The 23,389-nt window shown below is 42.0% G+C and overlaps 1 protein-coding gene across 3 annotated transcripts in view; it reads right to left on the bottom strand.

Annotated features, from left to right (window-relative positions):
• RALGAPA2 (Ral GTPase activating protein catalytic subunit alpha 2) overlaps positions 1-23,389 on the bottom strand; it is a 493,961-nt gene that overhangs the window by 13,076 nt on the left and 457,496 nt on the right. The window contains exon 40 of one of the 3 annotated variants that reach the window (XM_068232437.1): positions 10,848-10,879. The exons of the other annotated variants lie outside the window; for them this stretch is intronic. Within the exon in view, the coding sequence (XP_068088538.1) occupies positions 10,875-10,879 (5 nt within the window). The 3' untranslated portion in view covers positions 10,848-10,874. The remainder of the gene's footprint in view (positions 1-10,847; positions 10,880-23,389) is intronic. 3 annotated transcript variants of the gene reach the window in all.

Raw genomic sequence — 23,389 nt, 5'->3', positions numbered from 1 at the left:
ACTAAATAAGCCCAGTTTATCTAATATTTCCTGGTGAGTCCTTCTATCCCTTTAGTCAGTTTTGTTGCTAGTCTCTGCACCTGCTCTAAAACGGCAATATCTTTCCTGTAATGTGGTGCCCAGAACTGGATGCCATACTCCATATGTGGCCTTATTATCTTGCTCGATTGAGCTTATCTTGCTCTCGATTGAGAAATCAACATGATTCACCCAGACATCGGTTAATTATTGTCGATCGTGCATACTGGCCAGCACTTGATTCTCTCTCGATTCGATAAAATTATTAAATTGGTCGGTGATCAGGTCAGCAAATCACTAAATGCATGGCTACCTTTAGTCAGTCATTTCTGGCGAGGAACACACTTGAAGGGAACCTAAACTGAGAAGGATATGGATTTTTCCTTGTAAAATAATACCAGTTGCCTGGAAGTCCTGCTGATCCTGTCTCTCTAATACTTTTAGCCACAGCCCCTCAACCAGCATGCAGATCAGGTGCTCTGACTGAAGTCAGACTGGATAAGCTGCATGCTTGTTTCAGGCGTGTGATTCAGCCACTACTGAAGCCAAAGATCTCAGCAGGACTGCCAAGCAACTAGTATTGTTCAAAAGGAAACCTCCATGTCCCATCTCAGTTTAGGTTCCCTTTAAGATACACAGAGACCTCTCATTTACGGCCAGATCAAGCAATGGTGATATGTCCTGAATTGTCTACTGCTGCCTGTAGGAATGAAAATGGTTATTATAACTATGTACTTGTATAGTGCTGATTAGTCCACAGCACCTTACAGAGTACATCTCCAAGAGACTCTCAGAGGAGCTTACATTCTAATCTACTTATAGTTTAATGTTCCTGCCATAAAGCAAATGTCTAAAGAGATTTATACCTACAGTTAGCAACTGAAGTGAAATTCCTTAACTGTTAGTGATGCGACAAAGGGCAGAGGAATTTGAGGTCAGTGGGCAGCAGGTTTCATTGTTAGACCAAACCATTATATATGGTCCAATCAACACTGTATGTAAACAGACAAAAAAGGCTACTAACATTCCTTCTTCTATTCACTAGTAACAGTTCAACAGTTCAAAAGATCACAGTAGGAAAACCAAAGCTGGCCATAGATAGGGGGTCTGACAAATATGCAAGCACAGCTCTCCAAGGGACATGTTTACTGACTGAAGTGGAAACGCAAATACCTAAGCTTACTAAAAGTTTATATTTATGTGCCTGCAGAGAAAGGAAGGGGGAAGGAGCAAACATGCAAGCAGCAGACTGTTGCATGGCACGATCATGAGCACACATGTTATCCGACAAATGTCGGACATCTCTAATGGGTTTTCGGCAACATTCACGGTTCCAGTAGAAAGTAAAATCTACTGAAAGTATGAGAGCAGCCCCTCATTAAAATGCATTATAGGGATGAGCGAGATATATGTGGAACTGAACAGGCCTGTTGTAGGTTGCTGCTGCAACAACAAACAACATTTGTAATGCGCTTTCTCCCATAGGACTCAAGCGCATAAACATAGCTCAAACCAGTAATTTGTTGATTGGTAAAATGTTGGTACAGAGGGAGAATTCTGGATTTGAATATCTCCAGGGATGGAGCTATCTTTACTGGGTGTGGTAGGGAATTCCAAATGGTAGGGGCAGCATAACAGAAAGCTCTGGCTCCAAAGGTTTTGAGGTGCATTCTGTGTTTATGGATCATGCTGATCTAAGGTTGAGAGAGGTGTGGTGCAGTTTCGGCAAATACATCATGTACCCAGGGCCCAAATTGTGTGGGGATTTAAATGTCAACAGTGGGAAATTTGAATTGGGAACAGTGAGCGAATGTAAAGACAGAGAGAGATTTGGGAAGACTCTATAGGATCTTCTAGAGCCTTCCCTCTTATGTGAGTATGTCATTTTTTAGGTGGCTACAGGTATCCTCTAAGCACAGCATACACAGCTCCCAGGCTATTATGCACTCGCAGATAACAGTCAATCATCCTAATTAGAACTTTTTGATTAGAGTGACAAGTACTGAATAAAGCCTCATGCTCTGGAGATCGGGCTACCAAGTGACCAAAACATTGAGCTAGCCAGACTATATAGTCAGCTACAGTTTGGCTAATAACGCATAAATTCTCTTTACAGGCTGAGGTCCTCCTTTGTTTTTTTTTGTATTGAATAAGCATTTATTTTAGGGAATAATGGTGGATGGACAAGGTTTTCCACTCTGTCCAATTAATTCTATTCCCTGACACTGATTGGATAGCGGTGCTTATTGAAACCATAGACCGTAGGAAAAGTGATACAAATTTCACTTTCATAAGCAGCCTTATAAACACACAAATAACAACAACAAAGATAAACCTTTTAAAAAAAAAAGCTAGAAAAACAAAAAAAAAACCCAAGATAACATTGTGCTCCCCACTTTGTGTTTTGCACAATGTACAGTGCTATGGAAGATGTTAGTACTCTATAAATAATAATAATAATAAAAAACAACAACACTCTACACATCTAAACCAATATATCTCTAGTATTTACACGTTTTTATTTTTAGCCTGTTTTAAAATAACATTTACTGTTAAAATAATCTAAACCAAGATAGCAGCGCAAGAGCTGCAAAAGAGGGGGAAAAATCGAACTCAGCAACGGATGGTACATAAAGAAAACTGATCTGTGAAAAAATGCAGATGCTTGTTAGTCTGGGGGTTAGCAATGGAAATTCTTTATCCTCTCTTTTTGTGTGTGTGTTCCCTGGGGGCACAGAGATGGGGGAGGGAGAGGCTTTTTGTATCATATGTTCCTGCAGCTAAACAGAATGGCAGATGGTCAAATTAATACAAATTCAGCCAATTGGGCAAGCTCAAGCAGCCTTCTTGTGAGCTATTCAACAATACCGCTCCTGTGTGTAGAAAGAACAGTGCAGTCCAAACAGACAGGGTTGTGTAAAGACAGGCCACACCTAGGTGCTTACAAGCACTCACAACATTCCATTAGCCTGAAAACTTTGCACATTCCATCAGTCAAAACTTTCTTCTGGCAAATCCTAAACTATGCAATCAACCTTGAAGCTTCTCCTGAAGCATCTTGATTGATAGAGAGACGGCAGCTGCACAACAAGCCGGTAATAACCGCAGAAGATAAAGCCTTTCATACAAATATTGTAATTCCACTCGCAAGCTGCCTGGCACGAACTCTAATTACTTGGCCTTTTTCTTGTAATGAAACTTTGAAGGTCTGTTTCCACACCAAGCTGTAAACCAATTAACCCGCTTCATCCCAGGCAGGCGCACTGGCTGGGACCCGCAATAAGGCACTTAAAGAGGAATGATTCATCACAGCCCTAACAAGGTCACATCCTAGCAATATGGGCTGGTGGAAATAGCAGAACAACGGCCGCAATATACAGAAACTCTATCTTCTTAATGATTACAATCATTTTTAAAAGACCACTGTTGCAAAAATCTTAAAATGTACAATATATGTAAACACAAACAAATAAGAAGTGGACTAACCCATCTCCTCATGCGGGGCCCTTAGGGTTTTCTTTATTTTCAAAAGCACTTAGTGAATGTCAGCTGCCCTGTCCAACTGCTAAAAAAGTGTGCAGCGAGGATGGAGGCTGGCCAGCAGCTTTGTATAAATCTTTTTCAGGGAATGTCTTTATAAAAGAACTAATAGACCTAAGCCCGTTTAAAAACGGGCTCTATGTCTGGTTGAAACCCCACCTCCACCGCCGCACAGTTACCGCGCAAGCTCTCCTCAGTCTCTGCGTTCCTCCCTGCACATGCGCAGTAGCGCAAAACACGGGACACACACACACAGGAAGTGCAGGGATGGGACGCAGAGACAAAGGGGTTTATTATAGAGGATAAAAGGCCATGCTGAGAATCCCCTATGGAGAGATGGTCTAGCCCAAAACCTGTCAGTTCTGTCAGATTTCTACTATTTACTGTAAGTGACAGCAACTTAGGAGAAAAGTAATGTATGTCTCATTTTACTCTGGAAGAAGCCTACTTCTTATTTGTATGTGTTTACATTTATTTTAAAATTTTCGTGACAGTGGTCCTTTAATAATGTGCATTACGGTATATTAAGAGCAACAAAAAAACACATGCAAAGAATATACTACATCTAAAGTGTTGATGGTAAAGGTTTAAGGCAGTATGTACCGTAAAGAGAACGATAACAACAATGTAATGGGGATAATGACATTTTCTCTGCCCGTCAAGCGTGGGGCAGCTCACAGTTGACTCAGGAGAGAATCAGCACTCAGCTATCTGTTACATAATTCACTCTGGTGAAGTCATACCAATTGCCCTTCCTGGTGAACTTTTCACAACCTCAGGCTTGGTTCACGAAAAGGCAAAACAAAACCTCCTGGGCAGCTCAGCCAATTCTGCATCAAAGTGCCAAGATATATTTGGATCTCATAGAGGAAGTTACATCCTTGGGATAAAATATTTTCACAGAATATTTAAAGCAAATCTGAAGCAGAAATAAACTTCTGAAATAATGTATTTTATGTGTGGTGCACATAAATAGAATATTAGTAGCAAAGTCTCAGGTTGTTTCCTAGTACAGAAAGAGTTAAAACGTGTTACCTGTCCAAAAGAGCTTCTCTGAGCTATTCAACCAACTTGATCCAACCCTGTTTTCTAAATAGCTTAAAGAGAACCAGAGACGAAGCACCCTCATGTATGTTATTACATTTATCAGTGGGAACATGACAGTAAACACCTACCCTGCTTTTAGTTTCATTCTTCTCTGCTTAATCTGTTTCCGCTTTGATAAGAATCCCCGACTGAGCATTCAGTCTGGGTTTGACCTGGAATCATTATAGAAGAGTCAGTCTTCTGTGGAGTCTTTTCAAGCCCAAACCTGCTCCCTCCTGGCTCAGCTTTCCTGCTTTGCATACTCAGAGCTGATGTTTGCACTATCTGAAGAAGGGGACCCGCCGTGGCCCCAAAACAATTGTCATTTTTCACGTGCTTATGAAGCAATAAATTGAGACAATCTGCATTTTGAAAAGGCGTGCTGACCTGGACTTTTTGCTTTACAGAGATGATGACATGGGAGGGGCTGCTCCTGCAGAAAGAAGCTCTGAAACAGACAAGTGTGTCTGTGTGATCTGTGTGCACTGTGCAGCCAGTCATCATTATTATCTACTGTATGCAGTTTCATTTCTATAAGAGACACTTCCTACAGGCTGCCACACAGCGTACCAGAATAATAAAGTTGAAAGCACACAGATGAAAGGCTGCAGCAGCAGCCCTGCTTGTCTATAGTCTCATAGAGGCTAGACAGCACATCCAGAACAGTTTATAACCTGGAAGCAGAAGAGATATGAGCCGGCGGCCATATTGGATTTTTCCTGGAGCAATAATGGATAAAAAACACTCAAAAAGGCACACTAGAGTGGCGAAATTATCAGGTAGAGCATTTATTCTTTACAAGCTATCAACTGATATGTTTATTTTGTGTGAATGGTTCATCTCTGGTTCCCTTTAAACAGCCAAGAAACATACAGTGAGAGACAGCTCGAGATAAGGTTTTACTGCAGGAAAATTCAGAGGGGCACTAGCTCTGCTCTGTTTTACAGCATAAAATACAGAGTGTGGTTTCCAAACTGCAAATATGACAGAATGATGTGATGTTATAAATAAAGCTATATAACAGAGTCTGTTTTCTTTGCTTCTAATGATCTATTAAATTATCCATGCTACACATGCATTTCATTATTTCATAAGTTTATTTTTGCTTCAGTGGCGCTTTAAATCTCAGTACTTAAAGGATAACTGTAGTGAGATGTATATGGAGGCTGCAATATTGATCTCCTTTTAAGCAATACCAGTTGCCTGGCAGCCCTGCTGAGCAATTTGCCTGCAGTAGTGTGAATCACACCAGAAACATGCATGCAGCTAATCTTGTCAGATCTGACAAAAATGTCAGAAACACCTGATCTGCTGCATGCTTGTTGAGGGGCTGTGGCTAAAAGCATTAGAGGCAGAGGTTCAGCAGGGCAGCCAGGTAACTGGTACTGATTAAAAGGAAATAAATATGGCAGCCTCCATATACCTCTTACTACAGTTCTCCTTTAAAATGCAAGTTGGAGAATCTCTGCCCCACCTTGGTCTTTATAGATGAACATATACTCCTTATGCCAAGGGATGGCCTTACTGCCTCTCACCAAAGTACGCCTGAACAGGTAGAGTAAGAGTAGGTTCACACTTATTTTAAAAACATATCCATGGCTCTGTTTTTTGGCCCGGATCAAAAACGGGGCCACGGATACAAATGTTAAAAATAGCAGCAGTCTTCACTCAGTTTCAAAACGGATGCGTGTGTGTCCCAGTGGATCAGTTTTGAAAAACTGAACGCAGGGCCTGGACTTTTTGGGACTTCACATGGATCCAGATACACAGAGGGGTAATGGCAGGCAATGCAAAAACTGATCTTCCTCTACACAGACACGAAGCGAGATCCGTTTTGCCTACTGCCTGCTCCCCTCAGCATAGGTGGTGTCCCCAAGTATAGGCTAAAGGGGGAAGCAGCCAGGATGGGGGTGGCAGCGGTCAGCGCGGAGGGGGGGTCGCGCCCCCCTCCCTCACCTGGGTCGCCCGTCCCCGCTCCCTTTCCAGCTATTTGTGCAGAAGATGTTAAATGTAATGTCCGCAGCGAGTGGAGAGCTTACCTTCTGTACTTCCTCCGCTTGCTGCATCACTCCCTGCAATGCAGTCCTCCGAAGTATAGAGGGCAGCATTGCAGGAAGTCAAGCGGCAAGTGGTGGAAGGCATAGAGAGAAGGTAAGCGTCCCCACTCGCTGTTGACATTACATTTTAACAACTTTTGTGCAATAGCTGGAGGGGAGCTGGGACGGGGGACCCAGGTGCATCAGCATGACTGAAACAGATGTGGTCTGCAGAGGAAGCAGCAGATAGCACAGTACCAGTCAGATAGGGCAAAGACATTTACAGCAATAGAAGAAAAAGACTGGGTCTCCACCTGGATAAATGCAATTATAGCACTATTCTATTGCACCATAGTGACAAAACAACACAACGTTTCGGCCAGCAGGCCTTTATCAAGTGTCAAGTGAACACTTGATAAAGGCCTACTGGCCGAAACGTTGTGTTGTTTTGTCACTATGGTGCAATAGAATAGTGCTATAATTGCATTTATCCAGGTGGAGACCCAGTCTTTTTCTTCTGTTGCTGTGGATTGTTGCACCTTGAGGGATCCGGGTGTGGACTGGTTGACTCCCTGGCTTTACACATTATCACAGTGCTTATAAACATAATCCTGAATACAAAATCTTTTTCCATTATATGACGGAGCTAAATATCCCAGAGGACATGGCAGACAGGTGTACAAATGTAGTATTTTCATGTAACTATTAAGATGAAACAAATGTACACAATAAATGTTTAAACACAAATACCGTACCTACCGTAGTAGTTATTAAAGCAAGTGAACAGTGGACAGACTAACATGTGAAGGAAACCATGGTAGAAAGCAGAAAAGGAACTTCGGCTCCCACAGGATGGAGGTGCCAGCAGGTTAGATGTATAGGTATCAAATTCTGTGCCAGCAAGGAGCAAGGCTTTATTGCTACGCACCACACAGCTGCAGAGATCATTCTATTAATCTACTCCGCTGCTACATATAATGCCTTTTAAGCCACCAACAAGCAAGAAAATACTCAAAATAATTTTGACAGTACTTTCTAACCGGTCTTTTGTTTTTGTTTCAGTTGCAGAGTTTTGGAAAATTATTTTAAACAGAAGATGACAAATGATCTCCTAGTAGAAAAAGTGAACGGAATAAAGGCCAAGGTGACAATAGCAATAGTTAAAAAAGAAAAAAAGTAAATCCCATTGGCCTCAATTCACTAAGCTGATCTCCTGTCTTTAATAACTCTTCTAGAGTTATCACCATGGTGATAAGGCATGTAGTATTCTGGAAACATTTTACCTCAGGCAAACCTAAAGTTAACTCTTCTGTCTTTAAGTTAACTCTTCAATCCTTAAAATAACTCCAGAGTTAAAGACAGGCTGTTTATTAACTGCTGTGTGAAAATAACTACAGAGGAGGTAACTTAACTACAGAGGAGGTAAATTAACTACAGAAGAGGTAACTTAAGGAATGAAGAGATAAAATAACTCTTTCACTGTGTGGAGGTAAGTTATCTCTTGCCTTATTATCTCCAGCATGATCTTAGTGAATTGAGGCCTTAGTCTTTGAATATAAGAGGACATGTGAATACAGTTTTATGACTCTATATTAAACAAAAAATAATTTATATGAAAAAGAGGGCAGCCTAAGCTTCTCCTCTACTCATTTTTGACACTCAAGTATGAGGTTCAGCCATGCCTCTCCCCTCCCACCCCCACCCTCATTTTATATCAATGTTTAAGGGTTGAAGCTGTATGGGGGAGAATAAACATTTAAAAAGAAAAAAACTATTTTTTGCCCTTTAACACCAAAATAGGAGTGTAGGATACCAGAAAGGTTCTATTAACTTTGTACAGCACCACGGAGTATGTTGCCACTTTACAAATCATTAATAATCATAATAATTTAGGATTAGAACTATACAATGCATACACAATCATTTCTCACATCAGTTTATTTTCACTTCAGGTTCTGCTTTAAGCCATTTTCATGCATCAATGTTAGAATAAACTGTGAATTAAGAAATCTAAGTTGTCATCATGCTTGGGATGCACAGATCTACAAACTCTAATCTAAATTGAATTTTCACCAAAGTCAGCCCATGAGACCAACTACACGTCTAGTTATTCCAGAATCGTTTCTAAAATCAGCCAGTATCCCCCTACCCCCTGAGTATTTCTTGCTTCCTGTACAGCCATTGTGCTCCCCCCTCTATGCAGCATCTGCCCCCATCAAATATTACATACACCCTTACTGGCTGTCTCATGTATACACCTAGATAGGCTTATGCTAGGATATGGCATATACAGCTCATGCACCTCATTACCTGTGGATGATATGCTCATGGTGGTAGACACGTTTCACCTTTTTTATTCATGCCAAGCTTTGTGTTTCTTTATGGAATATCACAGATTTTTTTTTTAGAAATACAGCTGAAGACTGATTGGTCAAATTTAATCTATAATTTAAATTAGGTTAGATTTTTATTGTACATGCAGAGGTTTAGTTTAAATGTAAAAAGCACTAACAGTGTGTGCAATACAAATATATACAATTTCATGAATACTTTGCAATGACATGAATGCTCATTACACATGCAGGGTCTGTTTTCTGCTTTAAAATGCAGCAAAGTGGCTGTACCATACTGTTCACCTCTCACAACACAAGTCTATAGCCCTGTGCAGAGACCAGATCTGATGCACTGCCTGCTGCCAGTTGCAGGTCATGCATGCAGAGTTCAGTCTTATGGAGAGAGAAGGGGGGGGGGGGGGGGCAGGAGGCTCTCCACAACGTCCAGGGACAATGTGATCAGCTAGAAAGCTTCCACTGTGGCTGGTGACTTGTCACCTATCTTGTGAGCTGAAGATGGGCAACGCTTGTCCGGACATCAGACTGATGACTGAAGCAATCCCCAGAAATCATTTTGACTGTCTAATATCTCTGTACACAGCTAACTGGTCATGTCAGACACACTGAGAATTACAGTACTCTGCATGAGGCTGAAATCATATCTCAGCAGTTGATTGTTAGGGAAATGCCCTCTAGTGGCTTCAATACAAATTTACATATTTTGCTAAATAAAGCTGAAAAATAAAAAAAATGAAGAAATCCCTTGATATTGAATTTACACGAAATAATACAAATTAAATTTAAAACTGTACTCACTGAAAATATGTGCTAGTTTCCCTTTAATACACACACTATGCTGGTGTAGTTTTGGGGGAATCATTATGTATAGTCTGTGCTGGAGAATGGCTTGTGATCATTATGCCGGGGAGCAGCCCTCCTCCGCGTCCTTCATTATACACAACAAGTATGCTGTCACTGTCTTTCAGCCTCAGCCCTGAATTGTAAATTGCCCAGACAAACAAGCAAAGCCAACCAGCCTGCAAAGGTCACACCTGGCGTGTGGCCAGCCTGCTCCCTGCTCTGTAGACTGCTCCCTCCAATCTCTAGGTTCAAGGCACTCAATGTTTCCCCTTCTTTTGTCTGCCTGTCCTCTCCCAGCTGTTCCATTCAAAAGCCCAATCTGCCCTCCCCCAGGAAAAAAACTGAAAAAAAGGGGGAGAGAGAGAGAGAGAAAAAAGAAAGGTACTTATTAAGTTTAGCTAACTCAAAGGGCTAGAGTTGCACAGCACGTGCCGATTCTTATCTGTGTATCTGCAGATCCTATTCTATGCTTCTTAAGCTGACAGAGGGAATGAGAGCGAGGCAGCAGAAGTGAGAGAGAGGAAAAAAAAAAGTAAATGGATTTAAACTCCCATTGGTGTCCCTGCAGCAATTCAAACAAAAGTGCAAAGCAACAAAGACATGTTCCAGTATATGGCAGGTGCTGGTGTCAGATTCCGCCCCAAGCAAACAGAAGCAGCAGAAAGGGAAAAAGAATGCGCCTTTCCGTTGAAGCTCAGACATGCAGGGGCAGGGGGAATTACTAATGGTGCAGCAGAGTTATTGTCAGTGCCACTACACAGTCAGGTGTTCATTCCCAACACCACTTGTTTCTCCAGCTTCTTGGGGAATTTCTTTTCTTTTCATGGAAAAGGGATTTTTGGTTTTTTGTGTGCGTCTTTCCCTCCCTTCTTACAAGATGTATAATAAAAGCTGATTAGCAAAAGAAGGAGAAAAGCCACCGTGAAACAAGCAAGGGAAACCAGTGCAGCCCTCCAAGTTGCATACGTCTTACCTTACTCTCAATACCGAAAAGAGTTTTCTAATCTAAAAGGAAGGAAAGAACAAAGAAAAAAAATAACACAAGATGGAGTAAGTACAACACATCAGCTGCATTAGTGCACGGGCATGGCTGGTAAGTCAGTAATAGCAGAATGCAGAGTACATGAGCACATGGAAAAGGCCATATAGGAGGTATAATCAGGGTTCAGTAAAAACACACAGGAGCTGCCAAGGCTTGTGATACAGGATACCACATGGCAGTACTACCGTAGTACCCACTGACAAGTTAGAGAACCAATCAGGATTGGGTTTATGAAATATATCAACTCAAATCATCACATTTCTTTGTACTTATATTATGTGCAGTAGACAAAACCGCAGTCAATTAACCAGCACAAACTGCTGGCAGTACTCACAGGGGTGAAGGCCAACTTCTTAGCCTGTTTGGGGGCTCTGCTGGGCTATATGACTGGGTTCCACGGCTACCCCAAGGAAAATTTACTTTCAATTACTGTATCTTAAAGTGGTCTGAAAGCCAGCATTTCTACTTTGCTCTAAAAGATTCCTTACAGCTTGAAAGTTACTATCCCAGAATTTTTTTTAGCAGAACATCACTGAAATGGTTAAACAAAGCACTTTGGCCTGCTATTCAGCTTCAAATCCGCATCCAAACTGGAGATAACAGTATCTTTATTTACATTCCAATGTTTTAACAATTTGTGTAAACACAGTGTGAAAAGGAGATTTCCGTGCTTCAGACACACATACAGTTCAGGATAGCTCATTAGAAGATGTTAATATATAATAAAAAAGCAGTTGGAATAAAATGCAATGACAGCTTTAAGGGCACGATAAACTACACTTTGGAAACTTGTAATTTGTAAACAGACAACGTTACTTATGCACAAAAGCAAATATGATAACTGTATGAGTAATAAAAAGTAGGAAAACACATTTTTATTGAATGTTATGTCGGAGTTTCAGACCACTTTAACATTGAATAGAGAGTTCATGGTAAGTATATAGAGTGGGGTATAGTACTGTATTAGCTAGGCCTATTTTTAACATTGCGTCTCAAGCAACCAGAAAGCACATTTATCCGGCATCAGCCAATCCCTGTCAGTGCAGGATAACCAAGACTCAAGAATAAAGATTTGAAGGAGGCACTCCACTGGTGAGTTTAACTTGAGTTTAATAAATTAGTAGCTTAACACGCACATGTTTCAGGGTTTCCCCTTTCCTCAGGTGTATAAGCACCCTCTAGAACACAGCACATACATATACATCTCAAAGCAACACACCGTCACCCAAGACCCCACCCACTTGGTCAGCAGAGTTAGTCCAAATTAACCCGTTTGGGCAAATCCATCAATTCTTGCTGGGCACTACACTCAAGGTGTCTACCCACTAAACACACCTAGTAAACAGAGTTTAAGCAAACATTTAGCAATCCAAACATGGATATACATAGCATACATACAGCTTAACCACTACATGTCCAGATAATCTAAATCAGCATCATAATAGCCTTCAGTGGTATCCATACATACATTTCCTTATTTCATGTTACAGAAAAAAAAAACACTTAAAAAAAGCACATAAATCCCTGCCAATTTTCTTCTCTGACGTGTATCACACTCTGCACTAAAATGATGAATGACACTAATTTGTGAGCTGTGCAGACATTACACGCTGAGAATCCCGGGCACTGTGTAAACATGCTACTTTGGGCAATGATCCATTATAACCAGTTGAATGTGCCTGCACCATTTTGCACACACATACAGTACATACATATATACATACACACAATTTTTTTTTTCCGTGCAAACATGAATGAATACAAACATTAAAAAGAAACACTGCACATTCCCATTGAAAATATCTTCTGATTCTGTTCCTGGTTATTGCGGTTTGTGAAAGTTGTTACAAGTTATTTGTTAATCCGACTACAAAAAACTAAAATCAACTTAGAACATTTAAAATGAAAATATCTCCTGATCAGTATTAAATAAATGAGTATTAATGAAATAAATGCATTACTGATTCTGCTGCCTTTTATGTGGCCGTAATTACAAATGCTGAGCTACCTCTACATAGCAATGGTTGGGATCAGGGGTGTAACTACAGTGGAGCAGCCTGTGCAATCACAGGGGGCCCAGAGCTGTAAGGGGGCCCAACTACTATGTTACTCCCTCCAAAAAAGGGGTCCATCGTTCAGATCAGGAGTTTGTGGCTGCACTTGTTATGGTAGGGTCACCAGTGGTCGGCAAGGAAAAGGGTGTGAACATTGTGGGCAAGGGAAGGGGTGTGAACATTGTGGGCAAGGGAAGGGGTGTGAACATTGTGGGCAAGGGAAAGGGTGTGAACATTGTGGGCAAGGGAAGGGATGTGAACCTTGTGGGCAAGGGAAAGGGTGTGAACATTGTGGGCAAGGGAAGGGGTGTAAACATTGGGGGACCCCATCAAAGTTTTGATGGGAGGCCCCATGATTTCTAGTTACGACCCTGGTTGGGGTACTGGCTTCTGTAGAACATCTCCAGCTTCCAGCTCTGGTATTGACTGAGGAAAGATAGGAGGAGTAATAATTTTTCTTCATAGGTTATGAATTTTTTAACAGGACCAGGGCTGTGGAGTCGGAGTTGGAGTCGGAGCCATTTTGGGTACACGGAGTCGGTGATTTCATAAACTGAGTCGGAGTTAGGAGTCAGATGATTTGTGTACAAAATCCACAGCCCTGGTAAGTATTAGACTAAGGAGTCGGAGTCTGAGTCAATTTGGGTACCCGGAATTGGAAGTGTCATAAACTGAGGAGTCGGAGTTGGAGTCTGAAGATTTTTGTACCGACTCCACAGCCCTGAACAGGACAGCTGCAGTTGGAGGATCGAAGTTCAGGCTTTCAGCATATATAAACCATTTTCCTATGTAAACAATTCTCCTACTGTACTATTATAAATGGGACAAATCGCTAAGATGGGTAATCTGAACAAATTTGTTGAAGAAAACTTAAAAATTACAGGTAATCCTTTACTGAGACTTGCATTCAGAGTTGATTAGTGCACATGCAATGGGTGTCACCCAACAAAGGCACATTTTATTTTTTCTGCATTATTAATTTGCTGCTGTCTTTACCTGGAAACCAAATTTATTGCCCACACAACATTGCTCTCTGCAAACCTACATTCAATTCTGATTGCTTCCTTGCCCTCAAAGACTAATGAGTTCTGATTCTGGGCCTACGGTATAAGAACATATGAAATGTCATCATTTCTTACATTGCACAAATAAATAAGGGTGGAGTAGAGATAGGACCGTTGCAAGCATTTTTTTGGGTGACCGGGGTGAGCAGAGAGTTTAGAGGACACGGTTATTGTAGTGTTTAGGTTACTAACGCACAACTAAATGTTTTAGGTTGATTGCACCGACAAAAAAAAAAAAAACCCTTTGGAAATTACTGCGGTAGAGCACGGTAATCTCCATTTTGGCTGCAGGAAAAGCAGGCAGGAAGGGAGGCTCTTTAGCATTCACTTCCTGTGGTCGAAATTAGAATTGCGCATAACTGAATAAAAAAAAAAAAGACACTTCCGCACATACGCACCACAAATGTTTTTAGAAACCGCATCGCCATAGACTTACATGACTTCTGGTTCGCCGCTGCGCAAGTTACCTGACAACGCGTTGTTGCTCTTGCTTTGAATTGGGCACTTACGGTGGAATGCAATGCACTAGATATAAACTGCCCCATAGACTTACATTGGCGTATCATTGGCCTGCTGCCAAATTGGTTAATGCAACGCGCCAGTGTGAAAGAGGCCTCGAGGAAAAAAAACAATATACGGTAAATGACAATTAAAACCATTATTAACAGCGTGAAAAGGCAGCAATCCACAGAAACCAAAAGTTATTTTTTAATAGTCTACTAATAATGTGCCCCTAAAATGTTAGCAGTTAGCCAACCCCCATAATGACAGCCAGAACAATGCAGTGTTAACACAGTTACTAACCTTCCATGTCTACAGCTGCCTAGGAAGGCTCTGCTGTGGTGCATACACATGCTAAACTCACAGGCCTGCTCAACCTAGCCAGAGGTGATAAGTACTGTCCACCTATCGCTCCTCCAGCCATGATGTCATTGGTCAAGCAGAAAACAGGCTGCTAGCAGAAAAGGGAACTAATGGTGGCTAAATGGTTAGAGCGGTGAGAAATGTATATACAGTCTTTCCCCGAATTTAAGACCTCCCCCTAAAGTAAGACACCCCATATATTTTGAGAGTGCTTGAAATATAAGACATCCCCCTAATATAAACCCTAGTGGCAGACCGGCTCCTGCTCGCTTGCCCGCCCCGCTCCCTTTACCTCCCGTTCTCGCCGCTGTCCCCTCGTTGAAGTCCGGAATCCTCTGCTGATTATGCCTGTCATTAATCACACCGCAGATTAGCGGTGACTCGCGGTGAAAGCAGCTACAGGTAACAGCTCCGCCCTACAGGAAGTGATCTCTGTTTACTTCCTGTCGGCGCTGTTACCTGATACATTCCTGTAGCTGCTTTCATGCGAGTCACCGCTAATCTGTGATTAATGACAGGCATAATGAACAGAGGATTCCGGTGTTCCAACACTTTAGCATACCCGACAGAATAGCATACATTTAAAGTGATATAGTCCTTTTAAGTAGAATCAGTGTCCCCTTGCCCGCTCGCTTCGCTCGCTGGGCTGCGGGCACGGTCCTCGCTTCGATCGGACAACTTTTTATTCTAACTCTATGTCCACTTGGATAGTGGAGATTGCACATCAGCACCCAGGCAGCTAACTCGGGTTGCAAGGGTAATGCTGCTGATGGGCATTATGGGGTTAATGTATGACCTGCATCACTTTGCACATGCTCAGTAGCATTTGTATGCTATTCTGTCGGGTATGCAAAAATGTTGGAACGCCGGACTTCAACAAGGGGACAGCGGCGAGAGCAGGGGAGGTAAAGGGCGCGGGTGGGCAAGCAAGCGGGCGGGCAGACTGACAGGCATAATCAATCAGGAGAGGCTTCCGGAGTTTAACAGGAGGACAGTGGCAAGAGCAGGGGAGGTAAAGGTAGTGGGCGGGTAGGGGGAATCTATCTGGCTATCATCATTAAATTTAAGACCCCCCCTCCTCCCCCCCCCCCCCCTGAAAATAAGACCTAGCACAAATTTTGAAAGACAAATTAATATTAGACATTGTCTTATTTTCGGGAAAACACGGTAGATGAGCACTGATTGCCTCAACCCCAATCACACTGGCCTCAGACTGTTGTGCTGTCACTGGATTGTAACAAGCTCTGAGGAAAAGACTGTGGCATGAACTGTTTGATGTACTCATGTCAGGTTACAAAGGCAGAAAAGCTGGAATCAACTGAATGATGTTTGTGAATGCAGGCCAAAGTGCTTAAGTGCTATGCTATGCTAAGTGCTCCTGTGAGGTAAGCAGAGTGACCACCTGACAGATCTTTACTACTGTCATGGATCAAAACTTGAGAAAGTGTTTTCTATACAGAACTGTTGTGCGGAATCTACTAAGGAATTGGTGACACCAGCATTGACAACACGTCAGTCGTGTCACAAAAATATATGAAGCTCCACAGAAAACAAGCAGGAAGCTCTAGATATCACTTTTAAAGTGTACCTGCGGTAACGTGACATGATGAGATAGACAGTACAGTACCAAGCATAGAAAAAACTAGACTGTGTCCCTTTCATGCCTGAAAGCATTAACCACATAGGTATGCAAGTGACAGTTTCTCTCCATTCGGGACCTAGCCATATTAGAGCTTGACCATAATAAGGAACTACAGCCATACAACTCTTGCTTGACAGAGAACACTGAGTGCAGGGGATAGATAAAAAAGGTCAATTGTTGAATGTACATACATCATACAATTATTTTCTTTTAATTCTTTTGCATTCAATCTTTTTCCTTGACTGATTGTATTGTTACATACACTATTTTTTTCTCATTTTTCTTTTAATTACATAAATTAATCAGGATTTGCCACCACTTCTGATAGACGATAGATAATTATCTGAAAGTCTAAGAAAATCAATATTGATACCATCCTGTCTAAAACCCACTATAACTCCCTCAAAGGAGCTATGTGAGAAATTTGCCTGCTACTTTGCTGACAAAGTATCTTCTATTCGGTCTCTCATTCAGTCCACAGCACCCAAGACTCATGCAACTAATAGAAATAGCTGCAAAAACAACCTAACACCCTGGACTGATTTCAAAAGTATTAGTGAGGAAGAGATCTCAGACACCCTCTGTCGTCTCCACCAGACAACCTGCGACCTGGACCCTGGACCAACTAAACATATGCTGAAATGCCCTGACCTGCTTGGTCCAGCATTTCACAAAATAGTAAATTGCTCTCTGCAAGCAGGGAGGTTTCCTACCTCTCTAAAAGAAGGAATCATCAAGCCCCTTCTCAAAAAACCTTCCATGGATCCAGATGCTATGAGCAGCTACAGACCTGTCTCCAACCTCCCCTTCTTAGGTAAAGTTATTGAAAAGGCTGTCTATCTGCAACTTGAAACCAGGCTGTCAGTAAACAACATCCTGGACCCTCTACAATCTGGCTTTAAGAAACACCACAGCTGTGAAACAGCCCTCATCCAAGTCTGCAACGATCTGCTCATGGCAAGGGACAGAGGGGAATGCTCCATCCTAATCCTGTTGGATCTCTCAGCTGCTTTTGATACAGTTGACCATGAAATCCTGCTTAACAGACTGCAGGAGTACTGTGGAATCAGTGGATCAGTCCTCCAGTGGTTCAGATCATTCCTGACTGACAGAACACAGAGAGTATCCCTAGGACCTATAATGTCCAAACCTGCACCTCTACAATTCGGAGTGCCACAAGGATCAATCCTATCCCCTCTGCTGTTTGCAATCTACATGTTGCCACTCGGTACACTTATCCAACGACATGGCCTGACGTACCACTGCTACGCCGATGACACACAGCTATACCTGTCCTTCAAACCTGGTGGAACAGACCCTACCCCAAAAATAAACTCTTGCTTAGCTGAGCTTCAGGCATGGATGAATGATAACTGGTTGAAACTGAATGCTGACAAAACTGAGGTCCTGTTTGTCCAAAGCCAGTGCTCGCCATCAAAACAGCTCTATCCTAAAGCAACACCAATCAGGATTGGGAATTCAGACATAAACAGCTCCAACCTTGTGCGCAGCCTTGGCGTACTAATCGATGGGGAATTGAGTTTCAGAAACCAAATTTCATCTGTAGTTAAATCTTCCTTCTTTCATCTGAAGAACATTGCAAAGATTAAACATCTGATTCCCCCAGAGGATCTTCAAACCCTAGTCCACGCCTTCATCACATCACGGCTGGACTACTGCAATGCCCTTTATGCTGGCCTCCCCAAAAAAGACTTGCGTCGCCTGCAATTAGTGCAGAATGCTGCTGCCAGATTGCTAACAAACCAGCCTCGCCACTGTCACATTACACCGATCCTTCGCTCACTGCACTGGCTACCAGTAGAATGGAGAATACTCTTCAAGATTGGACTGCTGACATTCAAATCCCTGCACAATCTGGGCCCTGGATACATGAAGGACTTGCTGAAGCTGCACCACACCTCTCACAACCTCAGATCAGCAAGTTCTATAAACTTGGTCACTCCCAGAGTGCACCTCAAAAAATCTGGAGACAGAGCCTTCTGTCATGCTGCCCCTACTCTTTGGAACTCCCTACCACACCCAGTAAAGATAGCACCATCCCTGGAGCTATTCAAATCCAGACTGAAAAGCCACCTGTTTAGCCTGGCATTTCCAGATTTATAAAATTCTTCCCCTGTACCACGATGGTCGGAGCCATGCTTATGCGCTTTGAGTCCCACGGGAGAAAAGCGCTTTACAAATGTTATTTGTTGTTGTTGTTGTTGATACACCCCCCCCCCCCCACCCCCCAAAAAAGAAAGACATTCTATAAAAATAAAATAAAAACCAGTTGATAAGTGTATAGCAAACTCTAAATAAATAGCATAGTACATAGCTAATGTAACTTATGGCTAGGAAAATATTTCAGAATCCGCTTTATTCTCCAAGTGCGACAGATATCCTGGAACTATTTGAGGTCCTCACGGCACTGGTAATAGTTTAATATGCCGTGTATATCGCAAATAATTCCAGGTATGTATGTAATATTTATAATAAAGACAGACAAACTAATAGAACAAGAAAACAGTAGAAATTGATGACTACACGCAGTGAGGTTATATAGACAAAAATACACAGACAGAAAAAAGGCAGCTAGAAAACAAAGTATAATATTTCACATGCTGTTTCTCTTCAGTTTTCATTAAGCATTATAACAAATGAAACTAATAAAGATCATTCTTTTCATGTCAAAAGGATTAGTTTACATCCTAGAACACAATACAATAATCCTCCATAATTACAAGAAAGCCCATAGAGATGGCCAGTGTTGTGCATTAGTCTGACTCTGCTAGGGATGAGGATTTCACGTCTCGGATTGTCACACAAACATCTGTAGTAAGAAAACCAAGGGAGAAAATCCCATTGTGCTAACACTGAAAACATTGGGAACGTAAAGGCTTAAGATCTATACAAACTCTATAAATATATTTATGATGTATTGCAGTAAGTAAAACGCCCCATTCCCACTGGGACAAAAAAAACTGACCATTTCTATACCAGTAGAGAGATATAGAAAAGGACACAAAGAGCCCAATATAGTGTAATTTGTACTGGCCAATGGAATTCTGAAAGCAAGTACAAATATACTTACAAACTAGGGTTACCTCCAAGGCAATACTGTAAATGCAGTTGTGGAGATTAGACCTGTCCCCCACTCAGGATTAAAAAGTCGCTCTCTGTAGATTGGAGAAAAAAAGAGGGTATGTCACCCCTCCACCAGGGGTAGACTCAATTGAGGTAATAAAGCAAATAGAAGCGCCAAAAGGATAAAATATACTAAAAATCTTAATATTGCTACGGAGGCAGTGGTGGATTTACCTCCCAGAAGCAGACACAAGAACTGTCAATTTCAAAACAATCGTAAATGTATTGACATACTCCAAAAAAAACCTCACATGCAAGACTGGACTGCATGCTTGCTGGGCAGATCTGCCTCCTGTCTTCTGGCCACTGAGTACCGTGTAGCTGCAATTTCAATGCAGCTGAATAGACAAATTTTGTAACCACAAACTTGTCAGCGTTTGACATGTGGTGCGGTTAAAAAGTACCTAAAACAAGAATGACAGGCTCTTTCTGCAGGATGGAGGACTGCGGGGTTTAATTCTCACCTGTCCTGACAACCTCCCTCCAGGCAGGTGATCGCTCTACTCCCCTTGATCAACCGTCCTTGGCAATTTTTCTTTCAAATTTGCCGTCCAAGCTCTGGCCACACCCACCTGCATGTCCGCAGCACGCTCCCAGCTCGGCAACCATGGCCTGATTGGTGGATGCTGAGCTGGGGGCAGGCCACGGCTACACAGGTAGTTTCCTAGGGAGCTTTGGCAGTCTGGCTGAGGGAGGCAGAGCGTCACCTGTGCCCCAAAGACACAGGTACAGGGCACTCCGAAGACTCAGGACAGATACGTATTTAAAGGGGAACTTCAGCCTAAACAAACATACTGTCATCAAGTTACTTTAGTGATGTAAATTATAATAGATGGGTAATATAATCTCTTACCCACCCTGTTTTAAAAGAACAGGCACATGTTTGTGATTGCATGGGGGCTGCCATCTTGGTCATGGGGGCAGTCATCTTTTTGGTTGAAAGGAGGAGACAAGGAGCAGGAGACACAGTTCCAACTATCCTGTGTCCTGATTACCCCTCCCAGCTGCATGCGCTAGGCCTCAAATGTCAAATTCAAGATGTAAAAAAAAAAAAATTGCACCAAAACAGCAGAACGAGAACAACAAAATCAGAAATCCCATCATGCTTTGCACAGCATCAGGGGAAAAAAGCCCGGGCAGTTTTCTTCTGTGCAGCTAAAAATGAGGCTTGGATAATAGAAATAAAGTTCTGATGCCGTGAAACTGTTAAAGAAACACCAAGCCTTTTCAGTGATGCTGAGTCGATTTTTAGTCCGGAGGTTCACTTTAACCCTGCCAACCCCCCCATCCATCCTCAATCAGACAGAGTCTGTCATTACAGTCTCTGTCATTTTTAACCATAGGTACTCTAAGTGTTAGCAAAAAAACACATCACTTCAGTTCTGGGTGCGGCCACACTGAGACGTGAATCAGTGCAGAGGCCACCTCTCCATTGCCAGTTCTGAGCTCTAGCGAGCTTCCGGCATTCGCAATAAAATAATGCTGGGGCCACCTGCAATGCAACTGCAGCTACAAATAGCACGGCCGCTATTTATAGCCGTAATTTGCATTGCAGATGGTCCTGGGCACCTGCTATACTACTCAGTGAGTCCGCTACCCAAATTTACAGTTTTAGCCCAACTTTACATGAGCACCTATAGCAGCGCCCAGGGAGTAGTGGTGGTGGGGGGTGTCCTTAGGCTAAGGCGGCCACCTACGGTTAGGTAGTGGTGGCGGGGGGTTAAAGGATACCTGAGGTGACATGTGACATGATGAGATAGAGGTGTATGTACAGTGCCAAGCACACTAATAACTACGTGTTCCTTTTTTTCTTTCTCTGTCTGAAGAGTTAAATATCAGGTATGTAAGTGGCTGACTCAGTCCCGACTCCGACAGGAAGTGACTACAGTGTTACCCTCACTGATAAGAAATTCCAACTATAAAACATTTTCCCAGCAGTAAATGTCTTCTGAGAGCAGGAAAGAGATACAAAGGGTCAATAGTTCATAGATTTTAACTCTAGCATACGTCAATGAATGTGTCAGAGCAAAAACAATAAAACAGTTAAAACGTAAAAAGTAGATTTAAACATAAAACTGTGGAATATCTTAAAAAGTCTTTTTTAGGAGAAGGAAGATCGATACAATCGTTTTTTTCATAAGTTTATTTTCACCTCGGGTGTCCTTTAAGGCTAGGCACCCACCAGGGGAGTTTTAAAGTTAGGCACCGCCAGGGGGGATTGGTTAGTGTTAGGCATGGGTAGAGAGAGGGTTCTCTGTGAGAATAGGGTTAGGTTAGGAAATCGTAAAATATCAGTAAAACTACAGATATTCTATTATAGCAGATAATAGAATATCGGTATAATTACCAATATTCTATTACTGTTCTTTCACGCCCATTTTACTTGCGGCACTTTTATAGGTATCTATATAGTCACTTGACTGCAGAGCTATTCTGTCTATAAGATTCTTGATTAGTTAGGGGTGGGGACGTCCATCATAGATTACTTGTGCAGAGGGTGTTTTGAATATTTCATTCTTACCCTCTCCTGGTGTTCTGTAGACTAATATGTATAACCTTGATTAGCCAATTTCAAAACAACCACTTATAAAATTCTTGGCCAGGAGCCCAGATGATAGCCACTTCATGCATAACAGACTGACTGTTCTACAGGCTGCAGTCTTCTCAGGCAGATTCAGACTGTGCTTTCCCCCTGGCACTCTAAACAGTGAAAATGATGCAATCCAGGCATAAGTGACCTCTGTATCCCTCTGTGTTTGGCCACACAAATTTTAACTGCAGAAGCCTTATTTCAAAATGAAAGGACACATCTGAGCACCCGGATTATTCATGTTAGATGATATTTTTGATATGTGGCTGGAGAATCTTCTTTAGTAAGTATGTGACAACATGCATACATTTTTTGCCTGTATTTTTATTTTAATAAGACAATGCACTTAGCAATAACGATTAGCCAAGGGCAGCAACATACAACAGCTATATCTGTTTCATTGTACTAATCCCTGGCCCCTGGGGCCCACTTGCAACGGCAAATCGCAACAGATGAGCGTTTTTTCTTGTGGTGTTTTAGAAAGCAATTCCAGCAGCAATTCCTAACTGTTTTATAGCAATTTTTTTTGTGTGGTTCAGGTTGTAAAATCACTGGAAAATTGCTTTTGTACAGCGACTGCAAAGCGATTTTGCAGATATTCCATACTTAATATTGAATTGCAAATCACAAAAATGCTGCAAGCAGAGCGATTGTAACCAAATCGCAAATGCTCCAATGGAGCCCACCTCTATCCACTTTCATTGGCATAGTGATTTTTGGAGTCACCAGTGATTCCTAGAAAGCATAAAGTGCTGCTGAAATCATTGTAGTGGGTCTGCTGCTAATCGCAAAACTCAGTCACAAACGCAATAGGATTTGTTTGCGGTTTTCACTGGATGCTAAGAATATAAGGAGAAATGCAAAAAAAAAAAATATATATGTATACTGTATATTTTGTGATTTGCATGCGATTGAAAAACAGCCTTAAGAGTCTGACTGACTGCAGTGAGAGACTGCACTTTGCATCCTGCTTTGTGCATTCATAGATAAGGTTGAATGTCTTTGATCCTCTCCGCAAGGAATTGCTAAGCTCCAGCATACCTATAGTATACAAAGTTACAGAACACACAACAGTTTCCTCCAGATAAAAAGTGTCCTGTTCTAGAAGGGACAGC

This window comes from Hyperolius riggenbachi, chromosome 4 (genome assembly GCF_040937935.1).
Source record: "Hyperolius riggenbachi isolate aHypRig1 chromosome 4, aHypRig1.pri, whole genome shotgun sequence".
NCBI classification, from domain to species: domain Eukaryota; kingdom Metazoa; phylum Chordata; class Amphibia; order Anura; family Hyperoliidae; genus Hyperolius; species Hyperolius riggenbachi.
Note: the sequence above shows the minus strand (reverse complement) of the source record. Positions and strands in the feature narration are given on the sequence as shown.